Here is a 16,142-nt window from a genome sequence, read left to right on the forward strand (position 1 = left end):
TCTCCCTGCAGCCGGTTTCCTGAGCCGCGTCATCCCAGACCCAGCGTCCCCGGAGAGTAAGGTGGAGGCAGGAAGCCGGGAGGTGCGAGTCTCAGACGCGTGAAGGGCCTGCAAGCTTCTGCCTGTGACCTTTTCGGGGCTCTCCAGGTTGGGTGGTAGAAGCCATTACACTGGGGTTGCAGGGAGAAACACTTAGAATTTCTACTTACAGCTACTTTTTTAACGGAAATAAGCAAAACAAATTAAGCTTTACCGAGATGATGTAGAACGACAGTCATTCACGAGTCGATTTTCTACACACGTTGGGACTATTTTCTCAAAAAATTGTCACCGATAAGGGAGTGTGATAAGCGATGTTCAGAGACCTCTGAGGTAAATAAAAGGCGTGAATGGGCAGGCAGAAATTTGGGGGGTGATTTGGAGCCAGAGTGGGTGGTGATGGGAGCTGGCATTGATTCTCAAGGTCGTGGTCTTGGGGATGGGGAGTTACCTAGGAAGATACAAAGAGGTGTGGCTTCTAGAAGGTGCCTCCACCTCCTGAGCTGCCTTAACTCCATCTGGCGTTTGAAGAGGCAGGGTAGTGCTACCTATTCCCGCAGACAACCCTAAGGAGCTCTAAGTTCTCTAAGACTCCTTGGTCCTGAGCCCACAGAAACCACGTGACCTACCTCCCAATGCCCAAGTGGGTGAGCGACTCTACCCCAAGTCAGAATGAAGCATGATAGCTAGAGGGGACCTACCTGCCTGACGCAGCTCCAGGCATGCTCCCCTCTTGGCAGGAGAAGTGAGATGATAACGATGGGACATATTTAGTAGTATGGTCCCCGAACCACGCCAGATTGAAGGGTTAACACACTTTCTGGATTGAGTAATGCAGATTGCTCCAAAGTTCCCCAGTGGTTTGTCTCAACTCCAGAAAAAGGAGGAACATAGAAACTCCATAAACTGTGTCTCAAAGGGAGAAGGAGATTGGAGTCACCAGACCGGACACTCAGTTCACCAACAGGTTGCTGATTTGGAGGGTGTATGGGTAGGAGGAGGCTGACAGAAAGAACTCGGTGCCCACAGCCTGTGCATGGGATCTCAGCGGATCACTTTATTGACTTAGCATTATTATCCCAGCCCACTCTGAGAGGGTAGCCCTGGAGAAATCAGCCCCCCCAGAGATCCAGTTTGGCGGTGGAGTTCGGGGTTTGGAGGGAACGCTGTCTATCTCCATGATAACTGGAAAGGCTGGGTCCTGGCAAGTGCCATGAAGCCCATCCCCATCGTGCCAACATGGTACTCCCCACTCACAGGGAGAAAGGAGGAACTAGGTCCAGCCCTGTGGACGGCTGAGTTGACTTCTTGCTCTGAATTCTCCGACCCCAGAGCAGAATGTTCCACTTAGCGGAACTGGTATTATTCCAGGAGAGGAAAGAGCTCCTGAGTTGTCCATTTCTTCCCAAGGCCGAATGAGTGGTTGATGGGCACGATTCCCACGTACCCCTCCCCCTCCTTTCTGGCAGAACCAATTATTTCTGTAGTAAAATGGGCGCTCATGCCGCCAGTTGTTGGACAGAATCGCTGCCTTGGAAAGATGGGTGGCGTCACCAGTTACTGAGCAGAGTTCCCGTGCTGGTTTTCGTCTTTGGTCTTCACGTGCTGGTCACTGTTGTCTATGGGTGTCAAGGCTGGGCTCACCTGCCTTGAGACCGGAAGGCTGAAACTCCTCGTGGACAGTGTGGACGTCAGCGAGTTCATGACAGGCAGGCTGAACCAGGAAGAGCTCTGGCTGCTCAAGGGCAAGCTGAACCGCCACGAGTTCAGGTTCAGCCCCCTGGTCAAGGACAGGCTGTGCCTCTTGGAGGAGCTGTCTTTGTTTCCCTCCTGGGACTGCATGCCGTGCTTAGGCCAGGGCTTGGGGGGCACCAAGGGCATCTTTTTGGACTGTAGCTTTTCAAAGGGGTCAGAAGCAATGTGGTCCTGGAGGTACCACCAGTGTTGGAGTGGGTAGATGGGGATCGGCAGGAAGGCGAGGACACTGAGGAAGGTGACCCAGCTCAGGGTGCCCTGCAGGTAGGGCTGTTTCACCTCCTGGCTCTGCAGGCAGAGAGAAGGGAGCGGGGTGGAGGAGGAGGGGGCTGTCAGGGGATTTCAATCCATGTGACGCTGGAGATCAGGTTCCCTAGGGGCTGGGAAGCTGGCTAAAGGGTCCTTGGGGATGGAAGGAGCCCAGACCTAGGGTCCTGTGGAATGGGAGATCAGAGGGGGGTGCCCAGAATGGGGGCAGGAGGCCAGGGAGGGATCTCACCATACTGCTGTTCCAGGCAATGTAGTAGGGGGGTTCCGTCTGGTAGAGCTGCATGAGGCTGATGGTGGTCAGGGCCAGCAGCCCAGGCAGGGTCACATAGCACCACAGGACAGTGAGGAAGGACCACAGCAGGTGGCCCAGATCACCAAATATTTCTTCCCTGACCCTGGGGTGGGGGCAATGGGCACAGATGTCTAGAAGGAGCCCTCCTCTGGCCACCAGGGCCTAGAGCTCTTGGGAGGGTGGGTCTGCCGGACCTCTGGTTCTCTCACCAGTTCTTAACTCATAGGGGCTACCAAGTCCTGCTGGGCCCTCCCTGAGGCTGGGCCCTGGATCGGGTCTCCTCATGGGAGCCCCCGATCCAAGCGCCGGGCTCCAGCCCTCTGCCTTCAGACTCTCGCATGTGGCCCATGGTAGGGGAAATTGAGTCTCCTGCTTTCTGACTGCTCTTTATGTCAGGACCCACGTGGCTGCCCTCAGATCACTCCCTCCTGCACCCCATGCTATTAGCTAGACCCCCCCACCCCCCGCTGTGGGACGGACAGAGAGAGTAGATCATGCCCCCCACCCCCGGCCTGCCCCATCCTCGGAGACCTGGGATCGGCCCCTGGCTGGGTAGACCCCAGGACATCACCTTCTAGCTCCATAGATCCAGGCCAGGGCCACATTCTGGAAGGCCACAATGATGATGAGGGTCAGCGGGACCAGGCAATCATCAAACAAGGACATTATGTAGCTGCCAGCGTGACTGGTGAAGACGAGGCTGCCCAGAAAACCTCCCAAGCAGACAAACACTGTGGCAAAGGCAGGTTTGGCCACACTGAGGTCTGTGTGCAGGGGTGGGCCAGGGGTCAAAATGAGCCCAGGAGATTGGGATGGCCTGGGGGAAAGGGTGAGAATCCATAGTACCTGACAGCAGCTTGGGATACCTCCTGAAGATGGAGATGGAATTCTCCAGGGGATAAGTAATGCCTTCCAAGATCCTTATCAAGGTGTTCAGCCCTGTGATGACCAGGATCAAGAAGAAGAGGATGGCCCAGAAAGAGGCACCAGGGAACAAGGAGGCGGCTTGGGAGAAGGCTGCGAATGCCAGGCCGGGGCCCTCCATGAACTGTAGGGGAGAAGGGCTCTCAGGCAGTGGTGGGTCTGGATGGGGGGAATGGTGCAGTGATCGATTAGCAATGTCTGTGTTGGGCAGAGGAAAGACACCTAGACGGGTGGGCGGATGGCAGAATGCTGAGTGTTTGCTGGGCTGTGTGAGCTTTACCTCCCAGGGCCTCAGTCTCCTCCTCTAACAGACTGGTATCCTAGGGTTGATGTGAGAGTTAAAGTCAAGTGACCACTTAGCAAAGACCCTGGTACATACGCAGTGGTGGTGGAGACATGACTCTGTTGCCTGCCTCCAGCGATGCCTGGGGTGGCCCCCAGTGGACACTGGGGAAGGACACGTCGGGAAGCACCCTCCTGCCCCTGCAAACACACCTTTCCCTTCTGCGTCTTGATGCTGCAGGACGGGGAAAAGCGAATGATCTGGTTCTGGAGGTGCTGAGGGAGGCGGCTGACCCACTCCAGGTAGTCCAGGGGGGGCAAGAGCAGGATGTCCTCCGGGGGCTTGGCATCCTGAGGCAGGACGCCCCTTTTTATCAGTTTCATCAGCTTTGAGACGCTCCTGAAAAGCAACAGAGGCCAGGAAAGATGGTGACCAGGCTGGCCCCTTTCTCTGCGCAAACCAGGGCAGCCGAGGACTGGAGAGGAAAGCGAGCGGCCCAAGGTGAGTGCGGCTGGTTAACAAGGGTCTGGAAGCTCACCACGTGGACGTGGGGTGAACTGCCCTGGTTGTCCCCCTAAGGGACAGAAGCCCCTTCGGTAGTAGCTAAGATTCCTCAGTGTTACGGGTTGGAAACTGTTCCCCTGCCCCGGCTACATTCTTATGTTCAAGTCCTAACACTCCCCCCTCCACCCCACCACCGCTACAGGGAAATGTGAAATTATTTGGAAATAGGTTGTTACAGAGGTAATTAAAGATGAGATCATCCTGGGTGGCCCCGGATCCAGGATGGCTGGTGCGCTCATAAAAAGGGGGAAAGTCGGGCACAAACACACAGGGAGAAGCCCACGTGAGGATGAAAGCGGACACCTACAAGCCAAGGAACACCAGACTGCCCGCAAAGCACCGGGAGAGGCGTGGGACAGATTCTCCACCATCGTCCTAGGAACGAACCAACTCTGCCAAGACATTGATCTCAGACTTCTGCCTCAGAACTGCGAGAGGACAGATCTGGGTTTTGGCCACGCAGTCTGTGTGACTTTGTGATGACAGCCCTAGGAATGAATACACTCAGAATCTCTTTTTGGACCTCAGGTTTGGAGTGCTGCGATAATCAAACCCACTCACAATCGTTCTCCTCAACCAGCAGAGCAAAGGCTGTTTAAACTCTTCCCTCCGAGTCTGAATTTCACTCTTTCTTTCATGCCTTCAGCTACTCTCATGTGTTTGACTAAAAACATTAAATATGGATATTTCTTTGTAAAAAAAGAAATATATGGTTTTTTTTTTAAAACATGTGGCTTTCTTCCAATGGGTGTGAGTGTAGATCTTTCCTTTTTTTTTTTTTTTAAGATTTTATTTATTATTTGACAGACAGAGATCACAAGCAGGCAGAGAGGCAGGCAGAGAGAGACGGGGAAGCAGGCTCCCCACTGAGCAGAGAGCCCGATTCGGGGCCCGATCCCAGGACCCCGGGATCATGACCTGAGCCGAAGGCAGAGGCTTTAACCCACTGAGCCACCCAGGTGCCCCAATATACGGTTTTTAAAAAAAAGATTTTATTTACTTATATGACAGAGAGAGAGAACACAAGGAGGGGGCACAGCTGATGGAGAAGCAGGTTCCCCACTGAGCAGGGAGCCTGAAGCAGGGACCCTATCCCAGAACCTTGGGCTCATGACCTGAGCCGAAGGCAGATGCTCACCTGCCTGAGCCCCCCAAAATGTATGTTTTGTGTGTCATCACTCGAGTGTCATTGTGTTTTGGTTTTCTGTTTCTTACTTTTCTTCCCTCAGTTTTTCTGGCAGTATCTCTATGTTGCTGAGTGTATGTCGTTTGTTGTTCCTGACTGCTGCCCTCTGCTGCATTTGCAACCCACATTTTATACTCTATTCCCCAAATAATGACCCCACTCCCTGAGATTACAAACTGCCGCAACAACCATCCATCAGCAGGGCTTGTGTAAGGACTGCTCTAGGATACACCCTTGGGAATGGGGATCACTGGGCCATAAATACTGTGCTTGCTTAATTTAAGGAAATGCTAACAGATCCTCAGCTGCCCTCTGTTCTCCTGATTAGAAAACACTAATAAAGCATACCTCCACCCTTCCTTACCTAGAGAGAGAGTAACCTATAGCCTTGCTACTCTAAGTAGAAGCTCCGTGGAGGGGCAGCATCACCTGGGAACTTGTTAGAAATGCAGAATCTTGGGGCACCTGGGTAGCTCAGTCATTAAGTGGCTGCCTTTGGCTCAGGTCATGATCCCAGGGTCCTGGGATCGAGCCCCACATTGGGCTCCCTGCTCAGCAGGAAGCCTGCTTCTCCCTCTCCCATTCCCTCTGCCTGTGTTCCCTCTGTGTCTCTCTCTCTGTCAAATCAATTTTTAAAATCCTCAAAAAAAAATGCAGAATCTTGGGTTCATCCCAGACTTACTGACTGATGTAATACTAATTCATAATACCCACTGCAGTTTGACAAGCTCTATATAATGAAGGGCGAGGAGCTCATGTGGCAGTCCTTCTAGGGCCACACTAACACGATAGCCACTAGGCACATACGGCCATGTCAACTAAAGCTAATAAAGATGATAAAAATGAGGGCACCTGGGTGGCTGACCAGTTAAGCATCTGTCGTCAGCTCAGGTCATGATCCCAGGGTCCTGGGACTGACCACTACATCAGGCTCCCTGTGTGGCAGGGAGTCTGCTTCTTCCTCTACCCCTCTCCCCAGCTTGTGGTCTCTCTCAAATGGATAGATAAAAATTTTTTAAATGATATAAATTGAAAAATTCGGGTTGCATTTTTTGGCCACGTTCACCACATTTCGAGTGCTCTGACTACTTGTGGCTGGTGTCTATGACACTGGATAGTGGAGGTATAGGAAGTTTCTGGCATCACAAAGAGTTCTACTGGACAGTGCTGCCTGAGGAAGTAACGCTTCTCATTGGAATCAACCAGAAGCTTTTTAAAAAACCAACTCAGTTCTTATTGAGCTATATCAGAGACAATAAAAAGCACAAATACTAAATATTCACTGCGGTGAGTATTGACAAGTCACCCAATCGAGATACAGAGTATTTCCATCACTCCACAGAATTACTTTGGGCCCCTTTCCAGGGCATTTGCTCCATTCCAGAGGCCACTACGGATTTCCATCACTGCACATTCATTTTGCCTACTCCTAGATTTCATAAAGACTCATACAGTGTGTACTCTTTTCTGCCTGACTTGTTACATTCAGTATAGAGTCTGACATTCGTCCATGTCGGTGCGTGCATCAACAGTTCATTCATTTTTATTTGTAGAAAGTACTCCATGTGTTGAATGAATGTACTAAGGTTTGTTATCTGTTCATCTCCCGACAGACATTTGGGTTGCCTGGAGTTGTGGCCATTACAAATAAAGCTGAAGATTTCCTGCCCTAATTCTCTCTCCTCTCCTCTCCTCCTGCAACTCCAATTATAGATCTCTTGGTCCTCTAGGTCACTGGGGCTCTTCTTCAGTTTTTCTCATTCTTCTTGTCCTTTCTGTCCTTCACTTTGTAGAACATCTGTTAACCTGGTCCTCAAATTAACTGATCCTTTATTCTGCTGGTTCCAATCTAAACTAGATACATCCAGTGAAACCTTGTCTTCATCTACTTTTGACTTCTAGAATTTCCATGTGGTCCTTTTCTAGATTTTCTGTATCTTCCCTAAAATATCTCCTTGGCTTCCATTGTATTCATCTTTCCTCTTAAATTCCTTAACATATTTGTAATGGCTGTTTTAATGTTCTTGTCTGCTGATTCTAATGTCTGGATGGTCTTTGGGTCTTCTTTTTTCTCTTGGCGATGGATTGTATTTTCCTGGGTTTTGGAATGTCTTGAGGGTTTTAATTCCATGTTGGACACTGCATAGAGAACAACATGTTATTTGTTTTATTTTGTGTAGTCTCAATACATTTAAGCCTTTTATTCTAGCTAGATGAGGGTTATTTATTTAGAGTTTTCTAAGTACTGAGGCAAGCTGGGGTGGGGGAGGCACTTTTAATTAGTTGAGTTTTTTCTGTGCCTTCAAATGGGATCAAGAAGGTCTCACTTTGCCCTCGAGCCATCCCTCCAACTTTCTGCATGACCACCTCCTCCTGGCGAGGACTTTTTTTTTTTTATTTTTTTTGAGGACTAATTTCTTTGATGTTGTCATTATTTGGATTAGAGTGAGCTGGATTGTTAGCTGTAGATGTTTTTGGTTTATCTATGCATTCAGCTCCAGTGGGGCCACAAATCTGAGCACCATGAGACCATGGATAGCTCATCTGCTTGCTAGCCCTGTCTCTGTTGCAGCTTCTGCCACTTCTCCAAAAACAATTCCCAGGTATAGAGAGGAAAACTATTGGGTCGAGCAATTTATTTGTTGGGGGCTCCTTGTGATTGCAAGAACTACTGACAGCGCATACTGTGATAAAATGCTTGCCTGATTTCTTATCTGTGCAAAGTCTCTCCATCCATGACAGCCCTGTGCCTCCAGTCACGTGCCCCCAGGTCAGGCGTTTGCCCCCAGGTGTAAAGACATTCATGGCTCTTTGCTCACTTATGATGAACTCATCACTCTCCAGTATTTAGTTCATTAAAGCTCCTTTGTGTCCACTGCTCTTCAGTAATGTTACAGGAAAGTATTAGGGTGTTTTTTTTTTCTTCCATTTTTAACATTGCTGTATCAAGGAAGCATGGACTTTTGCAGCCTTCAACATCCTGACTGGAAGAGAAACTCCACCTTGGAGATTTAAAAAAAATCCCGGTGCCTGAATGCACCCCAGATCAAGTAAATCTGGAAGTGAGACTCAGGTGTATGAGTGTTTTCTAAGGCTCCCCAAATGAGCCCAACACGCAGCTTAGGCCAGTAACCGCTGATTGTGGCTCAGAATTCTGTAACAACCTCTTTTGTGAGTTAAATAATTGATTCTGAAATCTTCTTTACACCATTTGCAGTTTATGGGAGCCTTTGGACAGTCTTGTCTCTGGGACTGTTTTCTTACCTATAAAGTGCTGGCTATTGGAATATTATAATTTGCCAGTTTTCTCTGAGAATATGTTATTATTACAACCATTATCATTGTTGTTGTTATCATTATATTGGAGAGGTCTGAGTCTGAAGGCCCATGAAGCTGGCGGATCGCTAAGGGAAGGAGACCCCCTGTTGGACCTACAAGGCTGTAATTACTCACTTTTCAACACAGGTGGGGCCACTGGTGGTGGCCCAGAACCCCAGCACAATAAAGATGATGGATGTGACCAGCAATGAGGTCCCCAGATTGACCAGGGCCATCAAGGAGGCCACCTGGATATAGTTGTCTTCTCCAGCCTTGTAGGAGGAGAAGTTGATGGTGGTGCCCATGCCCAGGCCCAGGGAATAGAGCACATGGCTTCCTGCCTGACGCCACAGGTCCAGCGAGGCCCAGGCTGAGAGCTGTGGATGGGGATGAGAGAGAGAGAGAGAGAGAGGTTTGGGGGTGAGCTTCGGAGTGGCCCCATTGGTGAATGGGAAGAGGGATGAGCTGGGGTAAAGAGCAGAGGGATAAGGAACAGGCTGGGGGCAGAGACAGGGTTTAGAGATCCCAGCCTTACCTCTGTGGTCACCATATGTCTGAGGCTGGCAATGGCACCCTCCAAGAAGAGACTTTGGATGAGGAAGCAGAGGAGGAGGATGCAGGGAAGGAACACCGTGAAAACCAGGATCTGGCCAGGGGGGTCAGGACAGAAACCGGAAGTCAGGAGAAGCGGGGATGGGGGCGGTTCAGAGGCAAGCGCTAACAGGGCACCCAGGTCAGCAGGAGGAGAGGTGGGGATGAGCTGGCTTAAGGTGGTCTGGCGGAACAGGAGGGAGCTGTAGGAGGATTATTCTAGGGAGACAACAGTGTCGTTGGGGGCAACATCCGCCAATGAGCTGCTCCGAAGTGAGGGATGAGACCCCAAGTAAAAATGGTTTTGACATCATTCACTCGTTGGCCTGGGTTTACGGTCTGTGCCTGAGTTAGGGCTGCATGAAACAGCGTCGTAGGTGAAGGGGGAGGAACCCCAGCCGAGCAAAGATTTTCACACACTGAAATGAATTTTCCACGTAAGGAGAATATGATGCAGGTGCCAGGGGCACGGGCTGGAAGTATGGACTGAAAGAAAATAAATGGGCAATTCTGGACGGGAGCCGGTGGCAATCAGCTCTTTCAGGGATTCACAGGCGCTGTCAACAGGCAGGCAGGTGCAGGACGCAAGGCTCAGGGGGTGTGGCCTCGGTCTGCTCTGGAAGGTGCCCACTGCTATGCCTTGGGGGTGTGGGATGGTGAGGAGCGAGCTGGGTCGGTACCAAGTCCCGTTCCAGCCGGAGGGAAGTAGTTCTTTGTGAGACGACTGGTGGCTGCCACAGCCTGGGGAGAGTACGGCACCTTCCTCAGGACCTGGGTGGCGGAGCCCGTCCTCTAGGAGTGGGGGAGGCTCACGGGGTCAACAGGAAGGAGTTGGACGGCGTTGGGGCAGGAAGCCAGATACTTGGATTTGCGAACGTGAAGGGGTAGAGGAGTCCGCGGTCAGGGTGGCTCACCAGCATTGAAGTCTTTAGCCCTGTGATCATGATTAAGAAGAGGATGCACCAGGCTGCAAAGATGCCCAGGGTGAGCTGCAGGACGAGGGCCTCGACCCCTTCCTCAATATGGCCTGAGGCACTCAGGGTGCTGCGGTACCAGAAGTACTGGTGGGACACCGTCCGAAGGCAAGAGAGGTCTGGGGAGCACGCAGGCGCTTAGGCACCGCCTCACTCGGTGTCTCGCCCCTGCTCCTCGCTCCCTCCCCGCGGGCTCTCATGCTCCCTGGCGCCCCTGCCTCCCGTGGCCCTGCGGGCCTTTTCTCTCCCTCTCCTCACCAGTGACATTGATGGTCTTCACCGGTGGGCACTGGTTCCAGGGCAGGGAGTTATCGAAGGAGTTGCCCAGGTAGTAAATGCTCCAGGTGATGATGACACTGTGATACAAGCTTATCAAGACGCACACCTAGGGGTGGACACGGTGGGCCTGAGGGACAGGATGGACAGAGACGGGGGAGCTGGACACCACAAGGGCTGAGTGGGGATGCCTCTTGGCTGGGCCCCTCATTCACCAATATGCTAGCGTATCCTATGCCGCCCAGCCAGGGGACGAGCTGCTTCCAGACCCGGATGTTGTCCACACGCAGCCAATGCCCCACGATCATCTCCATGTACAAGAGGGGAATCCCGAACAAGAAGAGCATGAAGAAGTACATCAGGATAAAGTTGCCTGAAGGAGGGAGCCAGGAGCTGTGCTCAGGCAGCCAGGAGTCCCGGCCCCCCTCCTCTTCAACCCCTAGAACTCTCTCCACCCCCAGGACCCAGGAGTCTGGGCTCCAAGCCTTAACACTCCTTCCCGAAACGCAGGATCCGGGCCCCTGGCCTCACCTCCGCCATTGCGATGACACAGGTAGGGGAAACGCCATATGCTGCCCAGCCCAATGGAGAAGGCCACCTGCATCAAGATGTTCTTCATTCGTTTCGTCCGAGCAAAGTAGTTTTGGGTCTTGGTGGCCAGAATCTCCCGGGCTGTGAGCTTCCAGGACGGAAATGAGGAGTTTCTGGGTTGTGTGGAAGTCTTTTCTTCTGAGAGTTCAATGGACTCCATGACTTTCTTCTTGCAGGCCAGCTAACTCCTGAGACAATCTTGGGGTCACCAAGAAGAGCAGACTTTAAGGTCTATGTCTCAGAGACCAGCCTGTAAAAGTTCAGGACAGCAGGGTTTTAGAGCAAACAAAGGGTCAGAATTTAATTCTTGGACCTTCTCGCTGGTTGAACAAATAACTTCATCTCTGAGACTCAAGTTAGTTATTTTTTTTCCTCATCTAACAAAGAGATTTCAAAATATTTAATAACTGTTACAGTGTGAGCACCAATCAGGAGGAAGGCCAGCCACAACCACTGGAGTATCAGCTTAGCATCAGCCCCGTCAGCCCCCAACTGATAGGATTAAACACGACAGAACAGGAGAGTCAAGGACACAGAAAACATTCCAGCACTCAGGTTCCTTTCCTTTCTCTTTCTGGTCTATTTGGCCCAGCTAATGCACACAGGGCTCTGGGCCAGCAGTTCTCAAACCTATCATAACCACAAAACCTCGAAACACACAGACTCCTGCCTTTCAATCTGCCAGCCTCACTCTTCCAGACTGATTCAGTAGATCTAAGGTGGGGTCTAGAGGATTGGTAGAATCCGAAAGCTTGCTTGGGGTTCCATTTCAGGAAAGGCAGCATAAAGGCTCTGTGGAACCACAGACCATGTGACCATGGCAAAGACCATGGCAAAGAAAGAAACATTTAAGGTCTTTGGAAATTGTCCTAAGCGCATGTAGCCAATGAAGAAACATTTATTCAAGGAAATCTGGTAAAACTCACTAAGAACAGTGAAGAGTCGGGTGGCATTGGACCCGCAGCCTGCTCCCCCACTCCTCCCTCCTGGCCTCGTGCTATGGAAACTCCACAGGGTTCCCTCTCTCCCCAGATCACACTCAGAGGCTACAGCATTTTCCCAGAAAGGGCAGACCACCAGCATTTTGCATTTCTTTTTGGCAATGTGTTGCAGACACTAAATCTCAGGCAAGTGTGGTATAAGTAAAGGTCAGGAGCGCCTTTCTTCCACTCTGCCCTCATTTCTGGCATGATATAACTGGGAATATGAGGACCTTGGTCTCCCCTGACCCTGGCTCATTGGTGAGGTGGAGGTTATATGGTAAGAGGGGCAAGTCATAAGACCACCTAATTCATTCATTCATTCATTCATTCATTCATTAATGCTCCACCTAGCATCCTGCTCCAAAAGCACTCAGAAAGAAGCAGGCCACTGCTCCAATCCAGCTCGGAAGATCTTGTCCATGGGAGAGAGACAGGCCTTCGGAACACATGAGCCCAGAAATGTTTCCCAGAAGAACTAACTTTATTTGAAGCAGAGTCTGAGGAAGTTGAAGCCTAAGGGCATGCTCAAAATCAGTGGAGGTTTTGGTGGTAGCAAGTGAGAGGGGGCTGGTAACTTCATGAAGACATAAGATAAATGGTTTCATACGAGACAGAACTAAGAAAAGAGACAGGTAAGAAGATCCCTTCTGGGGCCAGAACAAACCTCAAACGTTGAGTTCAAAAACTACTCCTAGAAAGTAGACCGAATTTAATTGCATCAGATTGTGGAACAATTTGTGCATCAGGCCACTGTCAAAAACAACAGAGCAATTGGCTGGAAATTCATGGGTCCTAAAAATGAAGACGCAATAAAGACAGAGTTTTGTCATCAGAAGCTCTGTGGTGCAGGAACTACTACAGTGGACTCCTCTGTAAGAGGGGACATTATCCTAGATGGAAGGTTAGACACGCAGAAAGGAATCGACAGTAATGAATACGTAAGTCTGTGGATAAAATGGAGACTGCACAGGAACACGAACAGTAACATCTTACTTCTTACTTGGTTTTAATTACGTAAATAATAAGAATTACATGACATCAAAGATTCAGAGGGCGGCAAATGGAACAGAATTACAAGTACTTTGTGTTTTCCAGGAAGAGGACAAAAGTACTGCAAGTGGGGATGCAAGCCCCTGCTGACCCCACAATCCAGACATAGGGCTCCGAGGGGCTTCTGACCAGAGTCACAGGGCCCTTAGCTACTGTTGAAGGAACTTGTAAAATTGTCTCAGGAAATACCATCAAGTTATCTCTTGAAAAGTCTGTGGGATGCTGTTCTGCCCGAGATAACAAATCTCACGGGTGGTGTTTGCAAGAAAACACAATAATTTGCAGCTTAGCAGTAACCACAGGATGTAGAACTTCTGTCTTTGTACTCTAGAGATGATGTCACTAATGCAGTTGGCCCAGAGTGGTTTCCAGTTCCGGGGCCCTAAAGCAGAGCAACCATGGCACAACAGCTACACTGAAACCAGACAGGAACGTGCCAGAAGGGACGGGATAGTCAAGGAAGGGAATAGAGGGGCGCCCGGGTGGCTCAGTTGGTTAAACATCTGCCTTCGGCTCAGGTCACGATCCCTGGGGTTCTGGGATTGAGCCCCACATCGGGCTCCCTGCTCAGCAGAAAGCCTGCTTCTCCCTCTCCCTCCTGCTCTATTTGTGCTCTCTCTCAATCTCTCTGTCAAATAAACAGATAAAATCTTTTTTTTAAAAAAAGATTTTATCTGTTTGATAGGCAGAGATCACAAGCAGGCAGAGAGCCCGATGTGGGGCTCGATCCCAGGACCCTGAGATCATGACCTGAGCCAAAGGCAGAGGCTTTAACCCACTGAGCCACCCAGGCACCCCAACAGATAAAATCTTAAAAAAAAAAAAAGAAAGGGAATAGAGCTGACCCAATCTTTAATTAGTCATCATGATCCAAGACCCTGAATTTTCATCCTTTAAAAACCCTTGCTTGTAATGACATCAGATAAAGGCCTAGTATCTGAAATCTATAAAGAACTTATCAAACTCAACACCCAAAGAATAATCCAACCAAGAAATGGGCAGAAGACATGAACAGATATTTCTGCAAAGATGACAGCCAAATGGCCAACAGACACATGAAAAGTACTTAACATCACTCGGCATCAGGGAAATACAAATCAAAACCACAGTGAGATACCACCACACACCAGTCAGAATGGCTAAAATTAACAAGTCAGGAATCGACAGATGCTGGCGAGGATGCGGAGAGAGGGGAACCCTCCTACACTGTTGGTGGGAATGCAAGCTGGTGCAACCACTCTGGAAAACAGTGTGGAGGTTCCTCAAAAAACTGAAAATAGAGCTACCCTACGACCCAGCAATTGCACTACTGGGTATATATCCTAAAGATACAAACGTGGTGCTCCGAAGGGGCACGTGCACCCGAATGTTTATAGCAGCAATGTCCACAATAGCCAAACTGTGGAAAGCGCCTAGATGTCCATCAACAGATGAATGGATAAAGAAGATGTGGTATATATACACAATGGAATACTATGCAGCCATCAAAAGACATGAAATCTTGCCATTTGCGACGATGTGGATGGAACTAGAGGGTATCATGCTTAGCGAAATAAGTCAATCGGAGAAATATAACTATCATATGATCTCTTTGATATGAGGAAGGGGAGATGCAAGGTGGGGGGGTTTGGGGGGAGGTAGGAAAAGAAAAAATGAAAAGATGGGATTGGGAGGGAGACAAACCATAAAAGACTCAATCTCAAGAAACAGACTGAGGGTTGCGGGGGGGAAGGGGGACGGGAGAGGGTGGTGGGGAAATGGACATTGGGGAGGGTATGGGCTATGATGAGTGCTGTGAAATGTGTAAACCAGATGATTCACAGACCTGTACCCCTGGGGATAAAAATACATTATATGTTTATTAAAATAAAAAATTAAAAAAAAAATTAGTAAGTGGAGACTCCATCCCTGGAAATTAGAAAATAATAGCAAAATAAACCCAAAAATGAAGACGGCAGGAAATAATAAAGTTAACAGGAGAAATTAACAAGACGGAGGACAACATACAATAGAGAAGTTCAACAAAATCAAAGGTTGGTTCTTTATTTTTTTAAGATTCAATTTATTTGAGAGAGAGTATGTGAGCAGGGGGAGGGGCAGAGAGAGAGGAAGAGAATCTCAAGCAGACTCCGTGCTGAGCACAAAGCCTGATGTGGGGCTTGATCCCACAACCCTGAGATCATGACCTGAACTGAAACTGAGAGTCAGAGGCTTAACTGACTGAGCCACCTAGGGACCCCAAAGGTCGGTTCTTTGTGTCTTTAAGACAAATAAGTTTGGTAAAAATCTCTAAAAGGACTTGCCAAGAAATAAAGAGAGAAACCATTGTTGGAATAAAAAAGCATCATCATCATAAATCCTGTAGTTATTGAAAACATAATCAAACACTCCAGTAAAGAATTATATGTCTGTAAGTTTTGGGAAAAATAATATTTAAAAATACTTAAAAATAATACTTATGCAAGAAGAAATAGAAATTCTAAATTGTTATATAGATTTTATTTTAAAGATTTTTATTTTTAAAAATATTTAGTTATTTAAGAAATCTCTCTGCCCAACATGGGGCTCAAACTCACTACCCTGAGATCAAGAGTTGATGGTCCTATGACTAAGCCAGCCAGCTGCCCCTGTTCTATAAATTTTTAATAAACTACTTCTGTAATTAGTTACTTTCCTCCAAAGAAAATTTCAGGAGCGAATGATTTCACTCATGAATTGTACTAAACATTTAAGAATTAAATACTAATTTTTAATTTCTTGAGGAATCTCCACACTGTTCTCCAAAGTGGCTGCACCAACTTGCATTCCCACCAAAGATACAGATGTAGTGAAAAGAAGGGCCATCTGTACCCCAATGTTTATAGCAGCAATGGCCACGGTCGCCAAACTGTGGAAAGAACCAAGACGCCCTTCAACGGACGAATGGGTAAGGAAGATGTGGTCCATATACACTATGGAGTATTATGCCTCCATCAGAAAGGATGAATACCTAACTTTTGTAGCAACATGGACGGGACTGGAAGAGATTATGCTGAGTGAAATAAGT

At 49.0% G+C, this 16,142-nt stretch overlaps 1 protein-coding gene across 1 annotated transcript; it reads right to left on the reverse strand.

Moving 5' to 3' along the window:
• Positions 1-1,596: 1,596 nt before the first annotated feature.
• LOC308358386 (orphan sodium- and chloride-dependent neurotransmitter transporter NTT5-like) lies at positions 1,597-11,223 on the reverse strand (the record flags this gene model as incomplete). Its single annotated transcript, XM_080828570.1, has 11 exons — positions 1,597-2,082; positions 2,294-2,459; positions 2,928-3,120; positions 3,203-3,404; positions 3,776-3,962; positions 8,767-9,008; positions 9,167-9,277; positions 10,137-10,315; positions 10,455-10,581; positions 10,688-10,845; positions 11,004-11,223. The coding sequence occupies 11 exons, from the start codon at positions 11,221-11,223 to the stop codon at positions 1,597-1,599; spliced, it is 2,271 nt and encodes a 756-aa protein (XP_080684696.1).
• Positions 11,224-16,142: the final 4,919 nt, after the last annotated feature.

This window comes from Martes martes (genome assembly GCF_963455335.1).
Source record: "Martes martes genome assembly, chromosome: 17".
NCBI classification, from domain to species: domain Eukaryota; kingdom Metazoa; phylum Chordata; class Mammalia; order Carnivora; family Mustelidae; genus Martes; species Martes martes.